Below are 24,278 nucleotides of genomic sequence, written 5' to 3' on the forward strand. Positions count from 1 at the left end.
CTTCCTAGAAGCTCTAATACTGCACTGTACATTTATATTCATCCTGGTATTATCTGGGATATGCTGAGAATTGTGAGAAGAGTTGGTAATAAACTGCTGAAAAATCTGTTCATTACAGCTCAGTAATTTGTTTTGAGACAGCCTGGAACACAGATCCAAGTCAGGATAAAGTTAGATGAGGCAGCATACATTATGCTACCTTGCACACTACAATCTGTTACAGATGAAAGTATTTTATGTAGGTCAGGCACTGCTTCCCTGGAGACAGACAAAAAGCCATAAGGAAATCAGAGCAGTGTTGGGCCTGATTCCAGTGATCAAGTCTACTCCAAAGTTTCAATTATGCAGAGATTTGCATGTCTCTGGTCTTGTCTATCGAAGTACTCTTCCCAATCAACTTCCGCAAGGCTAAGTATAGCAGACTGGACAGCATATATCTCAGGATGCAAAACTAGATAAAACTCCTCACACTCACAAGGAGACAATGGTTTGTCAGTTGAAAAAAGAAAAGAAAAATCAAAGTGACACTAATTTTCAGCTTATCACAACACTGAGTTGCAAAATCAGGTTTCAGGAACAGAGGCGGCTCCCTGGCCCTCACAGTGAGGAGAGTGGTGTTATTAAAAGAAGCAGTCTTGCATTTCTTTCTCCCTTTCCTTAAAACTGTGCTCTAATGTAACTAAGAGGGGACCTGCCCTTCAGTCTTGCTGCAATAACACTTCATCTCTGACAGGTGGGAGAAAAAGAATTTCAGGAACTCAGAAGTAAAAATGAGTATTCTTTGTTATATCTCACAGTCTCAGCCAAGGATTCTATAGTTAAAAAAAAAAAAAAAATCTTTTTTTTTGCTCTTGTGTAACAGTGTACTTTTATTCTGGCAACCAAAAAGCACAGAATACAAGCTTCCGCTAACATTTCAAAGCAGAATTCAGAGTTTAATTTTCTAACACACATCATACCATTTTTCATTACCACCTATCTATCTGAGAATTTCTCTTTCACCAAAAACCTGGAAGATTCTTAAACAGAACAGCACTGTGTTTTCAGAATGGTATTTAGCTGTGAAGAGATCCAGAAGGAAGTACACAAATCACACACAATATTGCGTATAGTAAACAGATGAAGAGTGCATGATGGAAGAAGAAAATACATGCACTTCTGCACTTTATTGATATTTTAATTCCCCTCCATAGGGAAGTCAGCATAAACGCATATGTATTCCAGTTTGCTACACAGTGATTTTCCTAATTTAAATAAACCAAGCTATCTAGGAAGTCTTTTCCCCTTATACCTATGAGAAACTATCCTCCTTACTGAGTCTAAGATCGTAGGTAAGCGGGGAGTTCTAGGTATCATCTCTGCAGAATTCTAACATTGTTACTTGGACGGAAGAATAATACCAAATTTTGTATTTCTATCCTTGTCCCAGATAAATTCTTTAAAAATATATAGGAGCTTTTGCTCTTTTTTCTTCTCCTTTCCCTCCTCAAATACAGCAATTTATGCTACTACAGAACTGTGGATCTCCTTTGCGTGCCATCATCCATACATTTTTGACTTCTTTCCCCCACAATAAGAAGCAAGCTGTATTTTAAATACAAGCCACCACTGTTGGTTGGTTATGTTCCTTACCCTGATTCCCAGCTCCACGTTCTCTCCCCCATATACTTCCATGCCTTCATCCAGTAAGCCAATCTCTTGGAAATATTCTCTATCTACTATGAAGCATCCAATCAATGCAGGACTTCTGGAAGAATAAAACAGCAGCAACCAAAATTAACACACAGAATGTGGACAACTTTATTATTCAGAAATAGGTTATAATTCCTGTGTCAAATGGTGCGTCAAGACACATTCTTAGGGAGGCGTTTCAAAACAGATTTATCTGGCTTTGTCTTCTAATGTTCTTGATTCTATGCTGAAATAAGAACCATTGAAGGAAAATAGACTCAAAATGATTGGACATACATATTCACCAGAACAAGTATAATTTCGATGCTAACAATAACAGACTCAGGAGCCCCAACTTTGTTTCTGAGGCACCAGCCGGTCTGAGGACCTGCTAAGTCCTCAGGTTTCTCATCTGTGATAATTAACAAGGATACCCAATGATGCACAGTTTTGTGTGTTTAGCCAGAAGCTAGGTATTACAGCTAAGAAAACTTGTGTCTGTAAGCTTATGTAAAAGAAAAGATTATTTCTTGAATCGGCACTTCCAGGTCAGGTTTTGCAATACAGAATCAAGAAACGTCCTTCACCCTTACTGTAACATTAGTCTATTGTCCCAAGCCAAATTTAAACAAGTCACATATCGTTACCAAATCAGTAAGCTCTATTTATGTCATGACCTGAATTAGCCAACTTCTGCTATGGAGAGCCAATCTTAAGAAGGTAAGAGTTCAGGCACAGAGAATACAATTTTACCTTTATGAGATGCAGTGGAGGATAATAAAGACTAATTTAGCCTTTTCAATTTTCTCCTACCTTATAATCCACAATAGCAAGAAATAAAAATGTCTTTTCTGATTATTATGCTGGTACCAGGAACTCTGGTAACAACAGGATATTAATTAGCAGTAGAGGGGAAATCATCCTGCATTTACTGGGAACATTCAAGCTACAATAAGAGTAGACATCTGCTTTCAAACAGATTATAGGATGTCTTAATCACAAATTGTACAATTCCACAGAAATCTGTACATTTATGCCTTTAACTTGAAGTGCTATAGTACCCACTTCGTAACAATGAACGACTGTTTCTGATGTATTTATTAATGAAGAAAATAGCAGTTAACGTCACTTCAAAAATTATGCTTCCTTTATGACAAAGTACTTTTGCTTTTGGTGTGGGTTTTTAAAGTATTTTTCAGAGTACCTGCTTCCCTTTGTTATAATTCTAAAAGCACATTGGAGGCATGGCAGAAGCTATCAATCAATACACGTGGCTTTTTTTTTGGTTTTAATTATCCAGCACACACATACAGTGTATTGTACTGAATAAAAGGTGCCCGGGAAAGGGCTAGGGAACAAACCTAAACATCCAGTATTCATAAAGGACACCCACTCCCCAGTCCTCACATAGAACAGAGTTTTGGGGTAAAACGGAAAAGTAGATTTGTTCTTTATTCTGAGTTTAAATACTCTTAACTTAAAAAGGCACCATAATTAATATAGGTTTGCCTCTCCAGAACTCCGTAGAATACTTCAAAGCATTTTCATAATGTTAACAGACTTCGTTAAGAGAGAGCCATTTCTGATGATGTGGAAATTCCCACCCCTTTTCACATTTGTCCATGGCAAACCTGCGATTTTTTATCTCCTGCTTTCCAATTTTGAGTCTTATTCTAAAGACCAGCATGTGGGTCAGTGCAGTTCAGGGTGTCTAAGCTGACAATTCCTGAACAAAGTTGTCTGCCTGAAAGGGCAGAACCACTGGATGAAACATACCCCTTACACTGACTGCATGGAAACTGGTCAGTGGTGACGACCCCCTCACGCTGGCACTGCTATTTAAGGTTCTGCTTTGTAGCTGGTGAAAACAGTCTTCGTACTTTCTGCAGAGAGCTAGACTATAGGTACCAGTGACCTCCTTGGTATGAATGCAGAGCTAGAAGAAAGGCCTGGAATCTCAGCAGAGTTGCTGAGAGGATTCAGCAGCTGGAGATAAGTGTATTGTTCTGTACCAGCCTAACAATACTCTAGACAGGATAAGCAAGCACAGAGCTAGATTGAAATCAAAGCAAGGATCTAATACAGTCTTTGCTTACACACTGCCAGTGGACCAGCATTAACTCCTAAGGCATAAGACAGCTGTAAAGCTATGCGACGGTATTATAAAGAATACAGCTGTCAGATGAGCTCTGTTCATATAATGCATTTGTAAAGAAAATTCTGTTTCTGGCCCATTACCACTAAATTAGCATACAAGCCATTTGGAGAAAGCAGTGCTGCTGAGCATTCAAGTCTACTATTTCACATCAGCTATGTGTTTTGCCCCATGCTAATAACAAGGAAACCTATCTACTAAAAAAAGAGTTTTCTTGATGACTGTGTAGGGGTCAAGGACAAAAGCTGAAGAGGACATCTCAAGGGCATTTAACTAATTTCACATCACAGGCAGTAAAACCTATCACATAGCTGAGACCACTCACCATCTGTCGCATCTAAATGAGCATCGCCAGTGACACACTAATCTAGGTCACAGTTGCATGTTACCTTATTGGAGCAGTTGTGTTCTCCAGTTTCCACCATGACTTAGGAGGGTTCAGATATCGGCACCACAGCTCCCAGTCAAACCCCTGCGCAGAGAGGGGATACTCCTCTATTTCAAAATTATCATACTTAATGTTATCAAATGATGGCGAAATTACTCTTTTTCTGTTTTCTTTTATCCTAGCAAGCACTGGTTCAGCCCTAAAAAAAAAGAAAAAAAATGTTATGACCACGTCAGTAGAAGCATAGCACTGATGGAAATAGCAGCTTACGCTGTGTATTTCAGAAAGGGCTAAGTCTATATGTTCCCCATTCAGAGCTCCGTTTGCTTTGAGATGGAGTTTTGATAGAGCTGGATGTGCCCCAAAATAACACACTGCAATATTTTATCTAGGATGGCCTTTTATTAACCTTGATGTTAGCTGGTGAATGGAAGAAATGATATCTGCATATCATAGAGCATTTACAACCTTGCTACCCAATAACAGTAACTTCAGGCTCTCAATATTATCAAGGACTTCAAGATCAGAGCTAATAATAGATCTATCCTAGGGACAGAAGCTCCTGCCTTTTTGCCATCATTTTTACGCAAGAAGAAACAGGGATATTCGATCCAGACTGAACAAATTAAAACACATGGTTTTAGTTACGCACTGCTTTTCCACAGAGCAGCAACCTCAGTGCCAAAATACACTTCTTGGTTTACATTGTAGGACATAAAAGAAACATAGTATTTTTAATTAAAAGAAGTTAAATTTTCCCCTATGGGCAAAGGGTTACATTATCGGAGGAGGTTTTCAACATGCGGTTTTCCAATATAGTTTAAATACATTAGACCAGCAGATAACTCACACTATAAAAATGGACCTAGATTATGCTACACAGCACAAATACGTTTTTCATGCTCATGTCCATAATTGTGTCTGAATCATCATTAAAAAGACCAGAATGCTAATTCACCCTCAACATGCAAGAGAAACGCCATTCAGTAATTTATAAGCACTGCTTGGAAAAGGTCCTTGGTCAGAGACATTCAAGGATACACATACCATCCCACATTAAATTCCACATGGGCATCAAACAGAGCGACTACTGGTGCTGTGGCTACTCTCCATCCACTAACTCGAGATCGAATCAGCCCCTCTTGTTTGCTGTGTCGAACCACCTTGATGAAACCAGGCTTACGGGCATTCACTTCATCAACATACTTGTTCAGTTTCTCCTTGAGTTCTTCTGTGGAAAGGAAAGAATTAGATGTTAACAAGAAGTATCAGCTCGACAAGATGTAAAAACCTGTCCTTTCAGCAAAACAGGAACAAAGCATGGAAATACTTCCTTTTGTTTTATCTACTAAGGATTCTCAAATATTCAAATCTAAAAGGAGGCAAATAAAAAGGACAAGGACCATAAATTATTTAGTAATAACAAACTCCAAGTGTAACTATTTTTGCCTACGTGACTGACATGAGAATCCTGCCGCTGTTTAACATGCCACAAAGTAAAGCACTCAATCATAAAGTATCATAGCTACATAAGTGTATATTATGTTACTGTAGCAACAAACAAGATAACTATCTTATATTTCCAGAAAAATATGCCTAAGTATTGTCCATGAACTTTCTTTACCAATCTTTCAAGAAAAAGAGTAAGAATAAAATGAATTATTTATCCCTTTTCCATTTTTCTTCCTAAACTTTGACAGCTCTTTTCTATCTCTACTAAAAAGTTCTTTTCTCAGGAGAACAAAGACTAGTAAAAGTACTGGAGGAGAATAATTCCTAATTAAAATATAACTTCTTAATCAACAGCTATCATATCTCTGGTTTAAAGACCATTAAAAGAAAATCCAATAGGTAGAGCTGAAATGTGCTGTTCACTACTACTACTAATTGAAAACACTGTTCATGATTATTCCTATGCTCTATTTATGTTATGGTACCACTCAGAATTCCCTTGGTGTTAGTAAGGTCCCTTTTTTCCTAATCTCTCCACAAATCCAGAAATGTCTTTGCTGTGATGCAGAATAATGCCCCTGTGGTTACCACACTAAACTGGCTATCACCAAATCTGCATTAAAAGCTCAATGCTCTCTAGCCCTTTCTGTGAAACCTTGAGCAAGCCACTTAACTTCTCCATAATCAATTATCCTCCTTTTCAGTCTATTTAGACTTTAAACTCTAGTACCTAGAGCCCTGGGGCACTGAGCTGGGGGGAAGTCGCATCAGACAAGGGATGGCACCAGAGCCCAGCGGAGGAAGGAGCAGCACCCAGTAGTCAGCAGTATGGGTGGGAGTACAACTTCTGCCATGTTGGCTGGCCCAAATTGCTTCCCAATAAAATACAACAGGATTTTTCTTTTAAAGCTAACCAATGAGACTTTCCCCACTGTTGTTTTGCTGGCATGAGCAGTGCAATCTGCTCCTAGCTACGCATCAGGGGGACATTTCTGCATTGAGCCAGGTAGCTTCTCAACATGGTAAGCCAACCAGTCTGGGAACTGGTCACCTCAAACGGATCTGGACAACACACACACTAGAATGGTTAGTGCAACCGAAAATTAAAAGCAAGCACACTTTATTAGCTCCTCGGAAAGGAGGTGGATGTGTCCTCCCTCAGGCTGACAAAGCAGAACAGAGCTGTTTCTCAAGGGGTCCTCTAACCTAAAGTCTTAAATCCATATGACCTTAGGGGACCTGCTTCTCTGAGGATATGGAGGAACGGACAAGATGGTCAAGTACAGACTCCTTAAATTCACCCCTCTTTGTAAAGACTCTCAAATAGCCACCAGGCATGATACTCTTGCAGCTGGTTCCACTGATACTACAGGACTGTGCATGCCACATGCCTTTGCATAAATTAACTCCCTGCATGGAAGCAAGAGAATACCAAAAGAAAGTGCTGATGCTTACAGTTTTACAAGAAGTATAAAGAAATAATCTGATGACCATGTACATCACAGTCCTTAAACTGCAGCTATAATTTAAAAATGGAATCTATATATTCCTAGAATTTCCGATATTATATTACCAAAATCCATTCAAATTATTTATCTATGGCTGTATCACCTCGAATTAACAATATGAGACATTAACACACATACCACAGAGCACTATTCTACTTCTTATTATATTTGCTGCATGTTGATCAATACACTTTTTTCCCCTTATAAAGTCAAAAAATCATATTCAGGTTTTCTATCATGCTTGTGCAAAGCCATATATTCTTATTGTTCATCCTCTAACACAGATTGGTAGCAAGCACAAAACTATCAAACCAACCTCTAGCTAACAGCACTTCAAATTCAGAAGATGACATTTATGTTACTGAAATTGTGCCCATCTAAAAATAGAGCAAAACAGTTCTCTATTCCCAAAATTTAACATTGTGGAGGATGAATATCAAAACATGAAGATCAAAGCTTTGTTCTCAGTGTAAGTGGCTGTTCATAGCTTTGCAATACCAGGAAGCTTTATTTGCCACAACAATGCAGCATCACCATTGAGTATAAAATATATAAAAGGAAAGCAGGCTCTAATCAAAGAATTGAAAATCAGTACCCCTGATAGAGTCACTCTTCTCTCAACCACCTTCATTTTTAGCAAGTGGGCTATTCTTACTCCTGTCATATACTTCTCCTAATGCAGAATGACTGTATAAGCCTGAGTAAACACAAAATCTTTTTCATAGCTAGGTGTAGTATGGAAATAGGTGGAAATGGAATAGAACCCAAATCTTGGCTTGCCACCAGCATGACTTGAGCTGCACATTACAGCTGTGACATTTGCTAGGCAGTACATTGTCGTGGTTTGAGGTAAAACAGAACCAATTTGGTTCAGTAACTTCACTTTTTAGCTAGGCCTCTTCTAACTACTGAAATTAGTATCACATTGTGTGGACACTCTTTGCTCTCAGAGTGATAAGACCTATGTCTGTAGTTGATGCCAAGGCATGGTAAGGAGAGAGGCTCCTGCTTATACTTCTACTTATTGCAGTAACACCCAAGGGCAGCTAACTTTGTTATTTGCCCCATTGGAGGGTCAGAAACAGAAAAGCACAGAGAGGTCCCATCTGCGGGGAGGAGTGGACAGGACAGGTGATCCAAAACTGACCACCAGGATATTTCATTCCATCTGCCTCATGCTCAGACTAAAAGCCAAGGGATCAAAGGGTCAGCCCTCTTTCTTCAATGGCCGGTGTCTGAGAAGGACTGTCATTTCGTCTGCCTTTGATCCTCATTCTGATCCTGAATCCAATTCCTGTCTGTCACTGAGTCCGGTCTGGGACTTCCCCAGTGCCAGCCAGTGACATGACTGTCATCCTGGGAGCTTGATACCGTTTTGTATATATTTCATTATTTCCATTTTATTTTATTATTAATATATTTCATTAGTAGCTTAGATCCTTTTAAACTCATAAGTCTCTTTCTCTCTCTTCTGCCTCTCGTGGGAGGGGCGGGGGGGGGAGAGTGCATCTGCCGTTTGCCCAGTGGCTGGTTTGCCCCAAACCATGACATACATAAATTCTAAATTTCTGGTTACACTGCAGCTTTTTGCAAATGAAGCGGCCTGAGAGAGTCTCAGGGGAACCTTGCAGGCTTACCCATGGTCAATGAGTATGGAGGAATTCTGGACTTCAGTATCAGCCTCAGGAAGTGGAGGAAGGGCTGCATCTTACTTAATCTTCAATACTGGCCCACAAGCAGCAACTTACTCCATAGCAAGTCCACAGGAGACAAAGCGGTATTTTGCAGTCAGACATTTTCTAGCCTTCGTTATTTAAAACAGATTACCCTCCCTTTGCAAAGGCAGAATGCTGAGCAGAGCATTTTGTGCACCCTTTGTCTTACAAAACCTATTGGGCAGACACTCCCAGAAGAAAAGATAAGTCTACTAAAAAATGCATCATTTTCACTCAGACACAGGACACAGTAGACATGTAAATGAAGCTAAAGAAGTCACTATTTTGGGAAAAACATTAAAGACGCCCTAGCAGGATATTTAAGTTTTTTTCATGCATTCCATGTCTTCCTGAGTTTTACATGAGAAATCTGAATTCAATTGTCTTTGACAGTTTTAGACCACCCTGCCCAACTGGACTGAATGACGGGACTCTCCCCCTAGAACTGATCATACACTTTACAACAGCCTGATGGTCTTCAGCAATATATTTTTAACCCATGCTCTGCTTTTGCCCACTTCAGATACGTTGCCTGAATAATAAACAGTCTTTTTCATTAATTATTGTGCTTCACTGCTTTATACCACCATAGGGAGAAGAAAGAGAATAAGCAAATGTGTCATCTTCAATACACTGTTGATTTGGCTTCTAATTATGGAAACAAACAGGCTTATAAAGATAGATGTGTTTGCCTTTCAGTGCAGAATCTCTCAAATAAGGACTCAATTTGATTAGGCTGAATGAGCATCTGCAATTGGAGAGAAACAGCAGCCATATATGGAATGGGAAAATGGTGCCGAAGTGGTGCTTGGAATTGCTGCACTCTACCACCTGTCTCTATATGGTACAGATGTCTCGAGAGCCCAGCACAACTCTCCTCATAAACGTAGAAAATATAATTAATGTGCCATAATTATGTTTAATATTAATATAATTAAGTTATAATACTTCTAAGAGGTTGGTTGGTTGTTTTTAACAAATCCACAAAGATTTTGTTTGTCAGGTTTCCCTATTCAGCACAACAAAGCAGTGCTAAAGAATTGATGCAAGTTTGCCTTCATAGGAAGGGGCAGAAGCAGGACGGGATGGAGGCAGGGATCATAAGGAGTCAGCCGTCCCACAGCTACAGAGACTGTATGTGAAGGGATCATTTAGTTCATGAAAATCCCTTCACAAGCCATCTTTCCCTTCAGGATATGGTCTGAGAGAATGGTGGCTTGAGAGACGCCCCGGCAGTGCAACTGCTCCCCTTGCAATATTGCAGCTTGCCTGGCTTGTATGCTTGAATTCCCTGAACTGGGAAGTTATCAGGCTAGATGCTCAACAGTGCAAGGTGCCTTAGCTCCATGGGACTCCAGTGTCCTACAGCAGCCGTGGATCTGTCCCCAGACTTTGAATTTTAAAGTTATTGATACAGTGTTGTCATAAATAATAAATTACTGCCTCACATTTATAGAGAAGTAGCTTAAAGAACAGTCAATTAAGCCTCACTTTCAATAACTTTCATGCTTTAATGTACTCCCATTCTGAGGACTTAAATGAGTCCTCACGTCTCTCAGAACAATTACATTTCTAAAATCTGATCCTCATGCTTTGCTGAGACAGATGCATTTTACTGACTTTTTAAAGCTCTTCCTCTTAGCTGTAAGTTTGCCAACAGAGATAAAATGATAAATAAATAAATAAAAGCTCTCTCATATCTCTATGAATTTTCTAAAATCTAAAAGTCCCTGTTGACTTCAGTGCAGCAGAATGCATGCTGGATGTTATTGCCATCTCTGCAAGCCTTGTGCTTTTACCTTTAGGGAAAAAATTATTTCCATGTCAAAGGCGCAGGAATTACCATGTCCCTCTTTAACCTTAGCACTTGGCAAAAATATGGTTTCTTTTACTGTGAAGGGAAAGAAATTATTCTTCAGTACAGAATGGTGTTTAACGGAACCATTGTCCTCCCCTGTGCCAGAAATTGTGGATTGACACATTACACAAAAGGGGCAAAATCCTGCCAATTCATTATTTATATGCTCTACCTTTGTGTGTTCATTGAGCTGCCTACAAGGCAGACTCTGGTCCCCAGGTAAAGAACCATGTCTAATATTTTCTTGGATCATAAAGGACACTTTAAAAGGCAAATCATTACAGCAGCTGCAGGAATACAGTGGAGCTACTGCCTGTCTCGGAGCCAAGAGACCACTGGTCAGTTTGCTTCTGGCAAGGATCCCAGGGCCTTCCTGAACACCCTGTGCAGTAGGTCGGAATGGGATCCACTGCCTTGCACCAAGGCAAAACAGCCAACTGGCAGAGCACGAGAAGTCAATACACCATGAAAGCTGCTGCCATACTAGGAGCATCTCATCAGGTACATCTTGCTTCTGCATGAAAGGCAAGTAAACTGGCAAAAAGGCAGAATTTGCACAAACCAATTAACTTGAAACTTTTTCAAACTTCTTCATCCGATTATTTGTGGCCCAAAGTCTTAGGAACAGGAGGAGCTGCTTTTCCACTCTTCCAATAACAATTTTATGGCCTTTAGAAAAGCAGAATGTGTTAACATAGCTAAGTTTCTTTCTGGCAAATAAAGCAAGCCTGTTATACCCAGTTTGCTGCAAAAAAACCCAAACCCTCTCTTCCCTTTCAGTCACTCTGTAGGCATACAACCCGAATTCATGGCAGCAGCTAGGCATGTGAGAAAAACTGTTTGCTGCACTTTATCTAATAGGCTTGTACATCGGATTATGTCATTTATTTCGTATGCAGCTCAGTGCTTCATAATTTTTATTTTCCTTTCCTCTGGCCCCTTATCTTTCATGCTCAAGTGATCACCTCTCATCTCTGTAGCAGAAGCAGATAATTCCAAATGGAAAATATTTATAACCAGATAGAGGCATGTCATTTGTAATGCACATGTGTATATAGAATGCTTGCAACAGAGGGCAACAATGCACAAACAGATAGCAAGGGCCTGCTGTGCACACGTATTTAATAACCTCATGTTATCTGGTAATAGATAAACCACCCAAGGGAAATTACCAATGTGATGCAAGGAACTGATTTGGACAGACCTCAAAAACAAAAAAAGCAGTATAGTCCCCTTCCTCCATTACTATACCTAACTCGCATTGTTGACAGAGATGCATAATCTAATCTCAGAAGTTCAGGCTATCCACATGTAAAGCCAGATAGCGTAATGAACTTTCACAGTCACAACCTTTGCATTCAGCAATCCAAAGTCTCAGCTGCTGTCAAATCTCCCCAAGTTTATTAAGATAAATGACACCCACAACAATTCATTCCAGCTCACACCTCGGACTACAAGCCAAGGATTTCTTTAGACTAGCACATGAACAGCACCCTTCTCCCACGATAAAAGCAGAAAAAATACACATTTCCCCTCTCAGCCCCTACACACAGACACACTTTCAATTGCCCAGGAGAATCCAGTAGAGATGAGTGGGAAGCACACATTGCTTTCAAAGGGTTTGGTGGGGGCTGCTTTGATGCGTTCTCAGGTCCCCTCACAAACATCATGTCTATGCATCCAAAGGGCTTAGGTGGACACGTCACTGAATTCTCCTGCTGGTTGTAAGGTCCTGGGAATCTGACAGCACAAGAACCATGTATCAGCAAATAATTCCACTTCGAAATAGTAATCAGTAATCTAGCATGCCTCCGAACACAACGCAGGCTTTACAGAAGAGACCTGTGCCAGCAACTATTCCTTGAGCGATCTAACAAACACATACACTACTTGGGTTCATTTTGGTTTTTTCCTAAATGATGCATAGTTTCAATCCTAGCCATGAAAGTGGGATACCACCCTCCGGATCACTAAGTCCTATATAGAAATATTGCTGCACCTTAATAAATCCCAATAAGTATGGGAAGAACAATGAAAATAATCTTTTGGAAACTGTGGTAGCTGAACATCATGTTATGGAGGAGGGGGATACGGGAGGAAGAAATACTACCTCTGGTTTTTTTTTTTAATACTATTCTCTTGTAGTAGTGTCGTTATAATAAGGGCTGTAAATCCCTTTTATTTCCCTTTTATTATTTATTGAGTGCTGTTCAAAGACAGTGCATCCTGTCATAAGTATCACCAAGCCAACATTCCAGCAGCAGAGTATCTTGCAACACTTTGCAAGACAGAGAGATAAATTGAGATGCCAGATGAATCTGCAGGGTCACACCAGAAGTTGCAGAAGGGGAGGAACGGAACCTGGGTCTCCCAAATTCCAGGGCAGTGCATTAACACTGCTTGATTTCCCTGAGGCTGTGATTCTGCAGTTTGAGCCATGGCCCATATGGAGCCCTGAGAACTCTGTGCAGATGCAAGAGATCATCCACATCACTGGGTCAGGATTAAGAGGCAGCTGATATCCTGAGCTCTTGTTAATGTCAACAGAAATGCATTACAACAAAGGAATTAAACACAGCCCTCCTGTTCCCCTAACAAGGGGAGAGACTCACATGCTTACCTCTGAGTACAGAGTAGAGTTTGCTAAGGGTAGGTGTTAACATCAAGAGAGGAAAAGAAAATAATTCTGCTCTAAGGTGAACATTCCTTCAAGCTCTTCAATGAATCTAAGTGTATACGGCAAGGCAGGACTAATAAGAAAAGCACAAAGTGTCTCTTCTTAGATGACAAAATTCCCAAATTAGAAAGCTCACAACTGACAATAAAAGCCAGTTGGGCGTGTATGTGCTTACACCAGCGAACATGTAAACACAAGCTAAAAGTAGAAGGGGGACTTTCCAAACACTGCCACTAGTTACCAACTGCCATACAAACAACACAGCAAGGGTACAGAGGCTGCTACGTATCTCTTCATGGCAACACCCAGAACACTTTCACCAGAAAGGTGTTTAAATCTTCAAAATATCTTCAAGCACAGACCTGTAATTATATAATCTTAATTGCTCCACTCAACTTACTAACTGCAAGATGCTTGAATTGATCTCAGCAGGTTTTCCACCCTGGTTTACTGTGTATGACTGCTTCCCATTTAGGGACTATTACTGGGTATATTATGACTACAATAATGTGATCACAATCACAGTTAAACCTGGTCAGGAACAAGCACTACCACTGAAATCAGATATTCATATCACATCTGATGCAAGAACAACTTCCGATGTTTATTTGGATACAACAGTTTTGAAAAGGAACCATAAAGTGAGAAGTACACAAGCACCAAGATGGTGCATTAGAGGTGACACAGTGAATAGAATACACTGCTGAAATAACCACGGCCAAAACTCTGAGTTCATAATTTCATCTCTTAGTGTTCCTGGATTCATTTGTAAAATGACCTTTAAATGTTAAAGAGAGGTGTCTGAGAAATGCATTCTAGTCCCAGCTGGATAGCAGCTGTTTCCAGTAATCTAAGTAGCTTTTTTTTTTTTTTTTTTCCCCAATATATGGTATTTAATTCTATTCTATTTCTTGGATGTGAACGGAACAGAAAAATCACTATTCAGAAAAAAGAAACTAAATGTCTGAATAGAGCCAGTGCAGACTGTATAAATCTAGAAAAATACAATCTAAAGAGCACATTAGAAATACTCTGTATTTCTATAACCGTAAGATGCAGCAAGCCGCTTGCTGTAGTGTAAACTTGATAAATAATCATGAGTCCAAGAAGCAGTGTGGCAGTCCATGTTATGATAACAGATACATAAAGAAAAGGAAACTGCCAATTAAAACACAATAGTCCAAATGTAACTACTTTATTTCTGGAGTAGATTCAGAGGAAATCAATCACATAAGTTGCATTAAAAATAGAATATGCAAATATGCAGTTAGAAATGTATGGAGCAGAGCGGCTCTCTGGATCAGACCTCTCTCTAACAGCAAGGACGTTGAGAATAGGACTACAAAAGGAAGAGGAAATAGAAAGTAATCACAGAATACTTCTGGTTGGAAGGGACCTCTGCAATTCAAGCCTCAACTCAAAGCAGGTCCAATTAAACAATATTAAGTAACACTGACTGTTAAACAGCTATTTAAAAGAATGCCAGAGGGCATTAAAAGATAGGGTTTGGTTTAAATAAATAGGACAGACTTGCATGCCACATTGTTTTTTATGAAAATCTTACTTCACATCAGAATTTATAATTCAACTTTACACTCATTGAATAGAATTACTTCCTCGAGAGCAAACCAGTGGCTAACATGCACCAAACCTGACGATACTGTGAGAGCATCCTTGGGGGTCAGGAGAGCAATAACACTATTTCTCCTTTTGAGATCTCACTCTACAAACTAAAATGCCCTTAAGGGAAACAAAACCAAATCACTTTCTGTGGTGCATTTTTTTCACTACGTCCAAATGTAGAGTTGTCAGCTCTTCTTTTGAATGACTGACCCTTACTCTACCAGAGAACCCTTACACATCAGATGCAAAATGTTCTGTCCATATTCCAGGTCAGAAAGATTGATTTCTTGACTACCTGTGATGATGCTGTGTGTGACCTGCTATTATCTTCTCCCTTCAAAGGTGGACTGCCACTTGCAGAAGAATGTAATTCACCACAGCAACAGCAATACAGCACCCAGTATACCAAGGAGCAACACAACCTGCCTGGGCAGGAGGGCTCTTTTTGACAAATGGGATTAGTTCACAAAAAGGACTTATTTTTACATCAGCAGAGCTGCATTCAGACAAGATGTTTCTGTCAACAGACAGAAGAAAAAAAAAAGGCAAATTATACCAGTATGAGCATTTTTTCTTCGTTATTCTAATGGCTAATATGTTGCTGGCAATACAAAGAAGAATAAACCGAGTAATACCACTTGCAAGTAAAAATTTTACAGGGTAAGATATTGATATCACTGAAGCCAATGAGAACTTTTCAGAAGAAACTGTTACGTGTCCAGGACCTGAATGCAACATCATACATGACATCATAGCAAGTGCAAGTTATAATTAACCCTTGTAAAAGCCAGCTCTCACATGCCCTTGTAATACATCATATAGCCTTGAAAAGTTCTGCTGAACACAATGTATTACATCACACATCCATCAGAATCTGCTAACCTGTCATAAAAAGAAAGGGCAGGACCTATCTCATCACATGCCAAGCAAGCAAAGAAGAGCATTCCTCCTACAATCATAGGAGGAACGTCACCTCACAGACCACTGCCAAGTTAATTTGGGACAATCTGGTACCTACCTACTGTGCTACTTGAGTCATGGGTTTTAATTCACATTATTTGACTAACTTAGAAGTTATAATTTCTCCTTTTGAAACTTCCTAAAAATTTGGACAAAATCCAAATAGTTCTTACTCCTGTGAAGCACCCATTCAAATCAGAAATTATTTGGTTTGAATACCATAAGAGCTGCAGGGTTTGTTTCTATCTAAAGACAGGAATTGGCTTTTTTGAAGAATCAACTATGTCCATTTTCAAATTAAACAACAAATTCTGGCTTGCTTCTTTCCCAGCATATTTGATTACTCCTTAGAAGTAAAACAGCGCTGGGACCGTGCCATTTGGTATCTGTGGAAAACCTCTAAATCCGGCATATTAGATCTCCAAGTAAAGGACTGCTTATTGTAATAGCTTATCGTCCACTGCTTCCTAAAAATCCCAAACTCCAAGTCTTAAGAGAACACAATAGCATACAATTAGTATCTTTAGATGAAATACATCATCATGCAACAAATTATTACAAGCCTTTCATCAGCTATTATAGAAAATTTCTCTGTAGGCATCTAATCACATTCTATCCGTTGGTTTTAAAGAAATGTTTGGGGTTTAATTGTTATATTGCAATTGTTGCTCATGCCCTGCCTTTTTGCATCAGAAACATGTGAGGGACAGCAGCAGCAACCCTTATGTTTTCTGAAAAAAAAAGGCGAGGCATTAAAAATAACCCAGGCACTTACTTGAAACTAAAGTTCTTAATACCTTTTCAATTCACAATAGAGGAACAGCATTGTTACTAGCAGTCTATCTAGCAGGATCTGCAATCCTACTGCAGTCTGGGAAAGATTTGGCTAAATCCTGCTTAATTGGGAGTACGTTATTTTAAAATTAAAGTATGTTAATCTGGCTATTAGCATACCCCCCAGCAGGGTGCAAACCTTGCTTGCATAAAACATGCACACAGAAGAACACACCAGCCTTGCCTTTCCTGCTCCCCAGAAACAACCAGCAGTAGTGTCAATATTTTTTGACATTCCAAGTAGTAAAAGTGTTTTTTCACTGTGCTGAGATAGGACAGAATTCCACCAACTCCAGCACTCTCTACTAGAATTAGGAGAGAGCAGCTGGAGGCTCAGGTGACCGGGCTGCTCCAGGTTTCTGCTTTACATTGCAGATGGCTGGAACTCCCAGGGAAGGGCAGTACCTGCTCCAGACTGCAGGAAGCAGGCTGGGCTACCAGTTTAAGTTCTCATCTCGTCAGCAAATGCAGAGCTGGTTGGTGCCGGCTGAGAAACCCATCAGGAAACGCACAGCCCTTCTGGATCTGCTGCCTGGGATTCAGCAGGTAGCAGTCCTCTCTCTGAATTGGTCACACATCAACACCTGACACCGCCAAGGGCAGCAGGTCATGAGATGCTAAGGATGATGGTCACAGAAAATGGACTGAAATCAAAAGTGTGAACTGGGCACTGAAATGACAGATTTTGCAAGATCCCACTAACGAGCTTTTCCACAGGGGACGATGACAATGCCTAGATTTAACAAAAACATTTAAACGGCTTCTAACTTATATTTTTTGAGTATTAGGCAAACGAGAGCCCAGAAGAACATTCTTGAATTACAATTTCTCTTACTCATATTTACCTACATTACAACAGGTTTATTCATCATTTGTGTTCTGGTAAACATTACATTAATTTCAGTTTGTATCCTTTCTCATTATATTGTGGCATTTAATTTTAGCTTTTTCTTCAAAATTTACCTTCTAAAGCAACGCTTTAAGACCTATGGTCAAAGCAGAGAGACCCTAGGACCTGTCAGCCTCTGCCCAGTAAGTGCAACCCATGACACACGGGGAGAAGGCAAGACAGATCAAAATGACATGGACATTTGAACTCTGCCTTAGTCCCAAGACCATCATCTCACCATGACATGAACCAGCAGGTTACATTTCATCTGACCAAAACAAAAGAGAGTGCTGCCTTGATGTTCACTGCCCTACTAGCACTGGCTAGCTGCTACTTCAATCTATAAAGCACATAAAAAGTCTATGTAACGACACATCTGCTTACTAAAGTTGGGGTATAATTACACGCAACTTATTGTCATGCAAATCCTTGGCACTGGATAGCAAAGTGGCCCAGCTTTACGCAGTCCTTAACCACGCGCATTCTACACAATATTTCCACTGAAGAGGTTTATATACTCTTCAGAAGAGCTATGTGCAAAGCTGTTGTCAAAGGAACTGACAGGGTTTGCTACTGCTATGTTTGCAGTTCACATTAAGAATGGGAACGTGACCACACGGTCCAATTCCAATTAGGGAACTCGAACCAGGAAAATAAGAAACTCCAATAAATATCATGAACACAGAAAGACAAAATACTTGAGAGGTAAACAAGAAGTGGTCATAGTTCAAATACTGCAAACTGGAGACTAGTCGATGTTCCCACCTTTCACCACAGACAAATTAGGGTGATTAAAACCATTACAACACAGAGAGTTAGGATGTTTCATAACATTGCTTTAAAAATCTCAGCAAATATTTTTTTTTCCTCTGTTAGACCATCCAGAAGAATAAAAATCCACAAATCTACTATGCAGCAAAAGCAAATAACCTTCTGAAACCCAAGATCACCAAACTCAGAAGAAGTTACCCTCAAGCCTTTTTGCTAAGCGGCACATAAAAACTTACATCAGACTTCCTTTTTTTCTTTGCTACATGAATGAATCTTCACCATAGCTAAAAAGTAAACACTGTGGGTGTTGATTGGAAGCATTTGTGAAAACTAATTAAACTTGCTGTGCTGCAATCGTGCTTCAGAAAAGGTTTTTTGTATCAAATCCTAATAAAGATTTGTTTGTCTTGTACATGCTTTGTTTAATCCCTTCAGGTAGATAAACAAAGAACTTATTAGTCATATCTTAACAAAGACACGGAGTGGCAATTCTCTTCTAATCAAAGTACTTTCTTTACAGTTAAATGTAAAGCCATTAATTAGGGGCCTTGCTACAAGTTATCCCCAGATACCTACAACTCTTAAAAAAAGGGATGTCAAGATAAGCATTGGAAAAGTATATTCCCGGGGAAGAGACCCAGGCAACGCCACTTTTGGAATGGTACTGGTGCATGCCAGAAGCCACACGAGTAGGTTGGTTACAGTTTGGAAACGAGCTGTTGCTACCTTGTGATCTGCCACCTCAAACATACGTGGCAGGTTCTGAAATACTCCACTGATGTAGATTTTTGCTCCTCATCTCAAAACAAATCAGTTTTGTACATCCTTCCAATACCAACCCATGTGACCACTACTTCCACGTGATCATCCCCTAATGAACTAGTCTTCCCTGTTGTTTTGCTCTCATCAAGGCTATCCTTCCCTAATGACATGAAACGGACCTGATATTTGGTATATACTAGCACTCACAAACCCCTCTGAAATCAGCTGGCACCAAACATATGTAAAATTGGGTTAGCTATGTCTCTTTCCTCTTCTCTGTATCTACACATAACATCTATACTCATCAAAAAATACCTTATTTTTCTCCATCTTTCTGCTACTTTGCTTTTGGAACTCATTGATCCCTTTGGTTTGATTTACATTGTACTGAACAAAATCAGCAAGAGTACCAGGGCATATCTCCTAAAGGTTCTTCACAGTTGTTTTCAGTAAAATCCAGTCATTTCTTTCTTTTCATAAACACTTTGTATTTCACTACTTCATCACCAATCACCATTAAAACCTCTCTGTTTGAAAGACTAAAATATCCACTAGCAGAGCATTACCCAGTATACATGATTGGGATTTACCATTCAGCAAGTAAAGACTCTGTCCTATAAGGTCAGGGCACCACGGCATCCAAGGACACAGCCATACTGTGCAATTCACGGCGCGCACAACCACCTGAGCTAGCACTAATGAATTGCTACATCTGCATATGGAGCGCTATGCAGATGTACCGCCTCCAGGTCTGGGAGCAGCTTGACTGATTTACTGGCAAGACTGAGCCTACAGTACATGAGAGGGAGGAGAGTTGGTAGATGTTTAATGTTTAAGGTGGTAATGACGAAGAAGTAGTCTTTCCAGTATAAGAAGAGAACAGTAACATTTGTAATAGCAGTATAATAGCAGTAGTTCACAGGGAAGTTCACCCTACAGGTTTTGACTGCATTGCCCTTGGAAGACTCTACTCCAGCCAGGCACATGCTAGAGCTCTGGCAGAACGCTCTGTAATGCCAGAGGAACGGACCCATCAGCTATGGTCTTCCACCTGGAATGCTGAACAAATATTTAGCTGTCTTGGAGCCAGGCCATGAAGCACACCTTACAGATAAAAGCTGAGACCCCAGAAGCACTTCAAATTGTTAAAAGAAGTTCATGCAGAGAGTGGGACGGGCTGCTATGTACAGTATGACATAGCTTTGTGACAGTTCCCTTAGAGGCCACCCCTACCTATCTCCCGCTCCAGCTGCCCAGCCAAGGAGTGACTGACAGCGCTCGTGCCTGTGGCTGCGCACACCCTTTGGGCTGACTTCACTTACCCAGACCCTGAGGCATGGTATAAAACCACCTGAGCTGGTTCATGCACAGCCATCTCAAGTGCATTTCCTTGCCAAGTGCAGTATCACTTTAATTTTTCATGCAAATATGCCATTCTTAAAATACTACTAACCATTCTCTTTGAATCTGTATTTCTAATAATAACATTTCAGTCATGTGAGACGTTGGTCTGAAGCTCTAGCCTTTTAATTGTTGAAGGGAAGGCACTTCTACAACTCCTTAGCATCTGGCCATCAGAAATACTTCTGTGAATTAAGATGACAAGAGCAGCTTTGGTGAGAACTATCCAATGTCTGAATTAAGTAAATACAGTCAGTGAGGCTCAGCTGGGCTCAGAGAGCAAAATAGGTTACATCCACATACAAAAATGCAGTCTTTTTTTTTTTTTAAATGTTTTAACTTTGTATTTCTGGCTTAAATTTCCAGTCACTAAACCTTTTTTACTGGTGTGACAAAGATATTACTGCTGTTGGAGGTTTTAAAAACCTAACTGGACATGGTACTGGTCAACCTGCTGTAGCTGACCCAGCCTTGAGCAGAGGGTTGGGACTAGGTGATCTTCAGAGGCCCCTTTCTACCTCAGCCATCCGGTGACTCTGTGATAGAGTTTGCGTCTGCCTTGGAGGGAATGCATTAATTTCTTTTGATGCATGCCCATCTTCTAAAAAGAAGCCATAGAACAAGCAGCCATAGAACAAATGATAACACTGAGCAGATGGCCTGAGAGCAATACAGGAATTGGGATGTCTATGATATAGCCCTTGAACAATTCTGTGAGCTAGCAATGTCCAGTCATAATGTTACCAAACCCAAGATTTTAACAATAGCATATTTTCAATCTCATAGACAAAGCAAAACCTTGCCCAGAAAGTAAGTGCATGTTTCTGAAGCTGTAGGGTCAAGGTTTTAGAAACTTGAAACTTGACTCCTAGGCCTATGTTTAGCTGACTGAATAGAAAGACCATGTTTACGTGACTGGATAGATATTTCCTTATTTTCATAGATCTGCACAGAGACGAATCACTACAGCATTCAGCCGAATGAACAGTTTCACCAGCAGTGAGATAATGGGAGTGTGTCTGTTTCACTAATGCTCATGCAACTCTGTGTATCAATGACTAAGTAAAATTATAAAAGCCCTCCACTTTAAACTATATATATCAGTTAATAAATACAAGTCATGCTGAAGTTATTCTTTGTCCCAAGTCTTCCAATAACAACAGTTTGCTAAAAAAAAAAAAAAATGAGCTTTGCAATTATTTGTTTGCAGATGGTAAATGAGAAAGCATTAATGCAAAGGAATATGGTGGTCTTATGCACCATAGGCTGTTATGCAAAGAACAAGCTGTAAACCCTTTTACATATATTCTCCACATATAATTCAAATGGATTGCAGAGCCTGACTGATTGTTCTTCTTTCATATAGAGCAAGCTCTGTTTAAAAGCATGTCTCAAAATTTGGTAGTGTGGACACAGTCAATGTTTACCTACTATTTTGAATATTACAACAAGAGATACTAAAGATATCTCTAGCGATGCCTATTGGCAAGGGAACATTCACAGCATTGTTAAGGGCTTTCAGAGGATCTAGTTTTTCTATATTTGTCTAAGCCTCACAAAATTTTGAGGTCACAAATTATTTATAGTAGAATAAAAATAAATCCACCAACTACAGAGAGAACTTTCTACTACTGGTTGCAACTTTTCCACATTCTCTTCAACAGCAAGAACAGTTCCTGAGATATTTTTATGACGGTCACAAACTGTAACAGGCTCGTTAGAATATGAAAACCCTGCCCTGAAAATCCACATGCTGGACCAATGACTGAGCATTTATAAACTGCACTTTAGAGCTTTTCTGTTTGAAGACCAAAAATAGTTTGACAAATAGAGAATCAAAGACTGCAGCACTGAACAGACTTTGAGAGACCGTCTGGTCCTTCTTCCTGCCCCAACACAGAGGGAACTGTGTTTCAATTAATCCTGACAGAAGCTTGTCTCATCTCTTCTTAGGTTTACTCAGCAAATATTGTCCCATGCTCTTTATAGATGGATGAAATGAAGCATACAGTAAAGACCAATACATTAACAGTACATATCAGTTTCTTGTCCGGCAGAGTTAAAAATCACAATACCCCAAACCTATGGTGGTTAAATCTAGATACTTGCATTTGAAACCATAAAAATAACTTGCTTCAGACTAACTACTTCAAAAGCCATGAGCCGTAAAACAGAAGAACTGCACTAAAAGATCTAAAACTATTTCCACAACTCTCCACTGACAAGAATAATTTTCCCTCACAAATCTGAAGACCAAGAGGAACTCCAGAGTAACAAGCATGTTTGAACATTCATAAATATTAACGTATTTCAGAAGGAAACATCATTGTAGGAACTTTGCTTTTCGGGTTGATATTTCAGGATCAACCTTTGATAGGGAAATGTAATGACAGACAGCTGTATCTCCCATCGCCAAGCTGAAGGATCTACTTTCTAAGTAGAAGTTCACTGGAAAATGCAGTATCCTCCCACGAGCAATACTGAGTAGTCACACCAGCAGCCTGTGGGGGGACGATTGCTCTAACAATTTGGCAAGACGGATAGCTGGCTCTAAACACTACACAGTCATCAGTAACATTTAAAAAACAGCTTTTATACAGAACACGGAAAAACTGTCCAGATTTGCTCTCTGTCAAATCACTTGAACACAACCAAGGAAAAAAAAAAGGCAAAGAAGTAGTTTGAGGAAAAACACTTCAAATACTAAACTGCAAAAGAAATACAGGGAATGTGTTAAGATATAAAGCTATCCATTTCAGTAAAAGAAGAAAAAAAATAATCTTTTAAGACTTAAAAGTTAAACCAGAAAAAAATCAAATACATCAAATCACACCACGGACATAAGTAATTCAGGGAAAGGTATTTTACAGCCAATAAAAAAAAAAATATCAAAATCTGCTAAAATCAGCTGACTAAGAATGAAACTAATCTACCATCTCAGACAAAAAGTCTACAGCTGTTTTGTGATTTGCATTGATTTCCCTTTCAGATAAAAAATATTTTTGGTTATTTCAATTATTCTCAATACTGTTAAAATTAATAGGGTGACAAGAATCTGTAGCTTGTCTAATAAATATTCCAGGCAGATGTCACAGGACTTACAGTCCCTTGGAATTTTTTTTTTTCATATGTATACCAAATCTGTGGTAAACTAGCACTGGGTTTATGGAAGCCAAGACACTGATGCTCCTATTCATGAGTTGTGGTATCATATGATGCAAATATTTTCACCGAATGTAATGGCATTAAGGAGGATGGGATCCATTATGAGTCTAACTGATAAATAGCACCTTAGGCAAGGAGTACCTCACTGTTTCCCTGTGATATCTGACAAAATAATATAAATCACGCAACTAAATCAATCTTACAATCACAGAATTGGCTGTGAGCAGTTAGTTAGGCTTTATGATTAGGGTGACACAGTTTTCAGTCCCTAATGAGCAAAACAGTACAGTTAAAAGGGTTAGATACTTTTCAAAAGGGGACTAAATTTTAAGTGAGATTGTCTTGAGCAGACTTGTTCCCATTTTTGCATCTGTGCCAGGAGCAGGACAATAGTAAATGAGTTTACTGACAGAAATGCCAAACAAACACATTGAGGAGCCTGGAACCTG

At 39.5% G+C, this 24,278-nt stretch overlaps 1 protein-coding gene across 1 annotated transcript in view; it reads right to left on the minus strand.

The window, feature by feature from the left end:
• Positions 1 to 24,278, minus strand: part of GALNT18 (polypeptide N-acetylgalactosaminyltransferase 18) — a 240,562-nt gene that overhangs the window by 71,280 nt on the left and 145,004 nt on the right. Inside the window, exons 7-9 of the mRNA XM_009892647.1 lie at positions 5,262 to 5,445; positions 4,216 to 4,413; positions 1,633 to 1,747 (exon numbers count right to left, since the gene is read on the minus strand). Coding sequence (XP_009890949.1) covers positions 1,633 to 1,747; positions 4,216 to 4,413; positions 5,262 to 5,445 — 497 coding nt within the window. The remainder of the gene's footprint in view (positions 1 to 1,632; positions 1,748 to 4,215; positions 4,414 to 5,261; positions 5,446 to 24,278) is intronic.

This window comes from Charadrius vociferus, unplaced genomic scaffold (assembly GCF_000708025.1).
Source record: "Charadrius vociferus isolate BGI_N301 unplaced genomic scaffold, ASM70802v2 scaffold19, whole genome shotgun sequence".
Lineage (NCBI taxonomy): Eukaryota > Metazoa > Chordata > Aves > Charadriiformes > Charadriidae > Charadrius > Charadrius vociferus.